Source organism: Nestor notabilis, unplaced genomic scaffold (assembly GCF_000696875.1).
Source record: "Nestor notabilis isolate BGI_N333 unplaced genomic scaffold, ASM69687v1 scaffold24047, whole genome shotgun sequence".
In the NCBI taxonomy this organism is placed as follows: Eukaryota; Metazoa; Chordata; class Aves; order Psittaciformes; family Psittacidae; genus Nestor; species Nestor notabilis.
Genome location: NW_009935537.1, coordinates 11,287 through 16,882, shown reverse-complemented (window position 1 = coordinate 16,882; position 5,596 = coordinate 11,287). Strand labels below are relative to the sequence as shown.

General features: G+C 48.9%; 1 protein-coding gene across 1 annotated transcript in view; it reads left to right on the top strand.

Moving 5' to 3' along the window:
• USP35 (ubiquitin specific peptidase 35) overlaps positions 1 to 5,596 on the top strand; it is an 18,906-nt gene that overhangs the window by 12,376 nt on the left and 934 nt on the right. Inside the window, exons 5-9 of the mRNA XM_010017903.1 lie at positions 754 to 912; positions 1,332 to 1,525; positions 1,643 to 1,736; positions 3,592 to 3,698; positions 4,487 to 5,596. The exon at positions 4,487 to 5,596 is cut by the window's right edge and continues 121 nt beyond it. Of these exons, the coding sequence (XP_010016205.1) occupies positions 754 to 912; positions 1,332 to 1,525; positions 1,643 to 1,736; positions 3,592 to 3,698; positions 4,487 to 5,596 (1,664 nt within the window). The remainder of the gene's footprint in view (positions 1 to 753; positions 913 to 1,331; positions 1,526 to 1,642; positions 1,737 to 3,591; positions 3,699 to 4,486) is intronic.

Sequence of the window (5,596 nt, the reverse complement as noted above, 5' to 3'; positions counted from 1 at the left end):
CCAGCAGGGCCAAGCCCACCACTAACCCCTGGCACCGAGGCCTCGGCTACACGGGCTGTGAACACTTGCAGGTACGGTGACTCCAGCCCTGCCCTGGGCAGCCTGTTCCAATGCCTGAGCACCCTCTGGGCAAGGAATTGTTCCTCAGCTCCAGCTAAACCTGCCCTGGAGCAGCTTGAGGCCGCTTCCTCTTGTCCCATCCCTTGTTCCCTGGGAGCAGAGACCGACCTCACTTCACTCCATCCTCCTGTCAGGCACTTGCAGAGAGCGATCAGGTCCCCCCTGAGCCTTCTCTTCTCCACACTAAACCCCCAGGTCCCTCAGCCCTTCCCCATCACACTTGTGCTCCAGGCCCTGCTCCAGCTCCGGTGCCCTTCTCTGGCCCCGCTCCAGCACCTCAATGTCTCTCTTGCAGTGAGGGGCCCAGAACTGACACAGGATTCGAGATGTGGCCTCACCATGATCACCAAGATTTAGTAGACAATAAGAATGGCAGGATGGCAAAGCAGCATGGGCCTGCAGTTGCCACGCAGCATGAAACCCTCCAGGGTCTATAGCATTTGCACTACTAAAATCAATAGAAGGGTTGCTGTTGAGTTCACAGGGAGAAGGATGAAGTCCAGAATGGCACTGCAGTCAAGTCCTGTTGACTGTCCTTTCTGCCTGGGGCTGAATTCCATTCCCCCACACGTATGTTAAAGCTCTGTGAGTAATTTGGAGCCACTTTTGATGCAGTGAATTTCCCTTTTCCAGCTGCTCCCTCACATCCCCAGGCTGGTGGCCTCTCTGAAGAAGGAGGACTCCAACTCTGCCACCAGCTCCCTGGAGCAGCTGGCTGAGCTCATCCACTGCATGTTCTTCCGTTTCTCAGGATTTCCAGATCTCTATGAACCCGTCCTGGAAGCAGTTAAAGTAAGAGTTACACCTCTCGGACATTTTTCTGTTTTCCATATGGAAATGACATGTTAGTTTGCAGCCTGCTGCAGAGGGGCTGTGTTACTGGTAGGGATGGCTTAACCTTAACACCTCAAATTGCGGTAGAAGAAAGGATTTAACATCCTGAGTTTGAGCCTCACACAAGCAAGTTGATGGAAGATACTTCTGTTGTGGTGGGCCTGCAGAAGTTCTGATTGTGCCTGTGGGTTTTAGCTATGATTTCAATATTGAATGCCTCTAAAGGACTAATAGTAGCAGCTAAACACTCCCTTGCATGGATGCATATTCATAGAAATTGTTGCATGAACACCTCTAGCAGAAGAGTTTTGTGGTTGCCCATTACTAATCTTCACATGGGAAGATAACAACTTGTAACACAGATCTCTCTTTCCAAGGCTCTACCTGTTCCAAATGAAGACCGGATTAAACATCTCCTGGGACAGAATGCCTGGACCTCACAGAAGAACGAGCTGGCCTGCTTCTACCCACGCCTGGCATCCAAATCAGAGACGGGAAAGATCGGGTTAATAAACTTGGGAAACACCTGCTACATGAACAGCATCATACAGAGTCTTTTCATGGCTTCGGAGTGAGTCTTTGCTCCCTTGCTCCCACTCAAGAGTTGCTCCAGGGGTTGCTTATCCCATCAGTGTTACACATCCCACTTTTCCATGTTATGGGCTGCATCTCTGCTTTCTCGTTGCAGCTTTCGGCATTCGGTGTTGAATCTAACCGAGGGCAACTCCCAGCCCCTGATGACAAAGCTCCAGTGGCTCTTTGCGTTTTTGGAGCACAGTCAGGTAATTATTTCATGTTCTAGTTATTTGTTTGGACTGTCGGCTGCGGAAAGGCTCGTCTCCAAGTTGCTTCCTGTCGACTCCAATGTGCTGATAAGGAGCTGTGGATCTTGGTGGGTTCTTAGAATGGGACCAGTCTTGTTTATAGGAGGGAGGCTAATTTTGGGGGTGGAGGAGGCAAGCTCCTATCGCCCATGAAAGCAAGCTGTGTTCACACCAGGCTGCCTGTCTTCAGCTTGTGGTCTTCCTGGGCTGGGCTGACATAATAGCTAATATCTTTGACAATAAAGTCCTTCTGGCAATAGCTTACACATGTGGCCAGCTGAAAAGCCTGTTGGTGTAAAGCAGAGGGTTTTGTTTCTTGCTATGCAGCAAGAAGACTGGAGCAGCTCGTTTGTCCTCTTGCTTCACAGCAAAGCAGAAATCATGGGAGAAAACTGCCTTCAAAGTGGTTTTGTTAGAAGAACAGTAAAGAAAGTATTAAAAAAGAACAGTAAAGAAAGAATAGCAATAAAAATCCCCCTTCGATTCCAGATGCTTTGGATGCTCTGTATGTGAGGGAAAGTAAAGTAAAAATAACACACTTAAATTGACAAACATTATATTTAATATGAGTGACTCCTGGAGATACAGATAAGTCATATCTAGCTCCTCTCTTAAAAAGAATATATTTCTGTCCCTACAAAGACATGATTTTCAAAGCCCTGTGAGTTTTCCCTTGCTGTGAAGCTGGTCATCTGGGCTTCTTTGCTTCCCAAGCCTTGACTGCCAGAGCTGGCTCATTGCATTGTGGTGTTACATTATGACAGATCCCTTGTGGGGTTAAAGTATAGACAACCTGTTAAATTTAGCATGTAGTCATAGAAGAGACCAGGTTTTGATGGCAGATTAAGTGTGTGCGTGACCTGTGATGAGCAAATACAGAAGTGTATTTGCTTATTGTGTAGTTTATGGTTAATAATTTCCTGCTAATTTCTTAAGAGCCTTCTAGTTATTTTTCTTCTTCAGGCTGTTCTTAAAGCCACTTCTGTGCCGAAGATGTGTCTTTTTCCATGTTAATGAGACAGCTGCTTCCTAATGGCAGTGATTACATTAACTGGAGATGCAGATTACCTGCCTGCAGTGATCAGAATGACAGGTGGAAGTTTAGTGGATTTTTTTGCTTTGTTTTTGTGTCTTTTTATTATGAAAGGATTTGGTGAGAGAGATCCTGATCAAATTAAATGGAGCATCAAATTCAATTCAGGCTGAATTAAGTAGAAATCTCTGGGTCAGGCCAATAAACCATTTTAAAATTGAAGGAAGAAATAAACGTGGATATTTTATGGGGTGTATGTAAAATAATGGCTGAAATGCATCCTTACTGTCCTGACTTGCAGCAAACCAAGAAGGTCTTCCTGTGCCCTGAGATTAACCTTTCTAGGGGAATAAAAGGAGACCTCATAGGCACACAAGCACACCCTGCTCCCAGTGAAGCAGCCAGAAAGACCCTCCTCTCGCCTCTCCATCCTCCTATGTGAATAGAATCATAGAATCACAGACTGGTTTGGGTTGGAAAGGACCTTAAGATCACACAGTTCCACCCTCCTGCCATGGGCAGGGACACCTCACACTAGACCATGTCACCAGGTGTTCTGTCCAACCTGGCCTTGAACACTGCCAGGGATGGAGCATTCACCACTTCTCTGGGCACCCTGTGCCAGCGCCTCAGCACCCTCACAGGGAAAAGCTTCTTCCTTATATCTATCCTGAACTTCCCCTGTTTCATTTTGAACCCACCACCCCTTGTCCTATTGCTACAGTCCTTGATGAACAGTCCCCAGGATTAAATGCATTTCTTCTTATGTTTTGCTGCCAGAGACCTGCCATCTCACCTGAGAGTTTCCTCTCTGCCTCCTGGCCCCCCTGGTTCACCCCCGGCGCTCAGCAGGACTGCTCGGAGTATCTCAAGTACTTGCTGGACAGGTATGTGGCCATCACCATCAGTTTGGAGCCTGGTGACAAGGACATCCTTAGATGAGAAGTAATGTTTAATGCTGACCCACGTGCAGGTGGCTGAGACCTGGAGGAGTTTGGAGAGTGGAGGCTTGGGGTAAGAGATTGTGAGACCGGTCCAGGGCTCCCTGATAAACTCCTGTTTGGGCTGGCTTGAGGGTAGATCAGAACTTAGTTCAGCTTGAAAGTTTCTGCCTTTGCTCTGAAGGCAAAGGGAATTCATAGAATCCCAGCCTGGTTTGTGTTGGAAGGGACCTTAAGGCTCCTCCAGTTCCAACCCCTGCCACGGGCAGGGACACCTTCCACTAGAGCAGGTTGCTCCAAGCCCCTCTGTCCAACCTGGCCTTGAACACTGCCAGGGATGGGGCAGCCACAGCTTCTCTGGGCACTCTGTGCCAGCGCCTCAGCACCCTCACAGGGAAGAACTTCTGCCTAATGAGTTGTACCAAGTTTAGGCTGACAAGCCACTCAGCCTCCTCTGTAAAATGTACATTTTTGCCTTTCTCTTACCTAGAAATCACAGACTTTGGTGTCCCATTGATACCTTTATAAGTGAGAGGATCAACAGCACATGGAGACCTACAGTTCCCAAATCCTGCCCACCTCCTCCCCACCTTCCTCCCACAGCACCAGACTCTTGGGCACAGGCAGGTTAACCCACATTAACCTCTTGGGGAGAAGAACAGAATCCCTACTTTAGAAACTACCTCTTGGTGTTGTATCAGTGCATAATGCAGCCTTTTATTCCCCTGCCAAAGATTACATGAAGAAGAAAAGACTGGAAAAAGGATCTATCAGAAACTCAAGGAATCCAGCTTGATGTCTCAGGCAGTGGAGCATCATTACTTGAACAAGACACTGATTGAGAAGATGTTTGGGGGTAAAATGATGACAAAGATCCGCTGCTTGAAGTGTCTGAATGTCTCCTCCCGAGAAGAAGCCTTCACAGACCTGTCCTTGGCTTTTCCCCCATCGGACAGGCACATCCGTGGGAGCACATCTGTTTTACCTGTGGAAGAAATCAGTCCACAGCTTATTGAGCCTCCTGAAAACCCAAGCCAGCTCACAGGGTCTCCTTGGATCCAGAGGAAGGCCCCTATGGCCGGACAACCTGCAGCCCGACCAATGCCAGTGGAAACGTTGGGTTTCCAGGAGCCAGGAGAAGCAGCAAATCCCTTAAGTGGCAATGCCATTGGTGTGGATGCAGCCAAAGACCCTCTCTCCAGCTCTGGGGAGCAGGCACGTGCTGCTAAGGACTCCAGATCTGTCCCAGATTTAATCAACTATTTTCTATCCCCAGAGAGACTGACAGCAGAGAACAAATACCACTGTGAGAAATGTGCGTCCTTGCAGGACGCTGAGAAGGTGGCAGAGCTGACGGAGGGACCACACTACCTCATCCTCACGCTGCTGCGGTTCTCCTTCGACCCACGGACTATGAAGAGGAAGAAGATCTTGGACAATGTCTCCATCCCCGTGGTCCTCAAGCTTCCCATCCTCGTCACTCCGGAGGAATCCGGGGAGGTTTGCTGGCATGGGAAGGACAGGGCTGCCCCGGGAAGTGGCTTCATGTCTGTTGTGTACGACCTCTGCAGTGTGGTGGTGCATTCAGGCATCTCCTCTGAGAGCGGTCACTACTATTGCTACTCTAGAGAGTGCACTGACACTGTCCCCCATGGGCAGCCCCGGGACAGGGCACCAAAACCGGCCTCTGACAAGCAGTTGGACTTTGAAATCCAATGGTACCTCTTCAATGACACCAGAGTTTCCTTTTCCTCCTTTGAATCCGTCAGCAACGTCACCTCTTTCTTCCCCAAGGACACTGCCTATGTCCTCTTCTACAGGCAGCGGCCGGGGGGGGAGAGGCG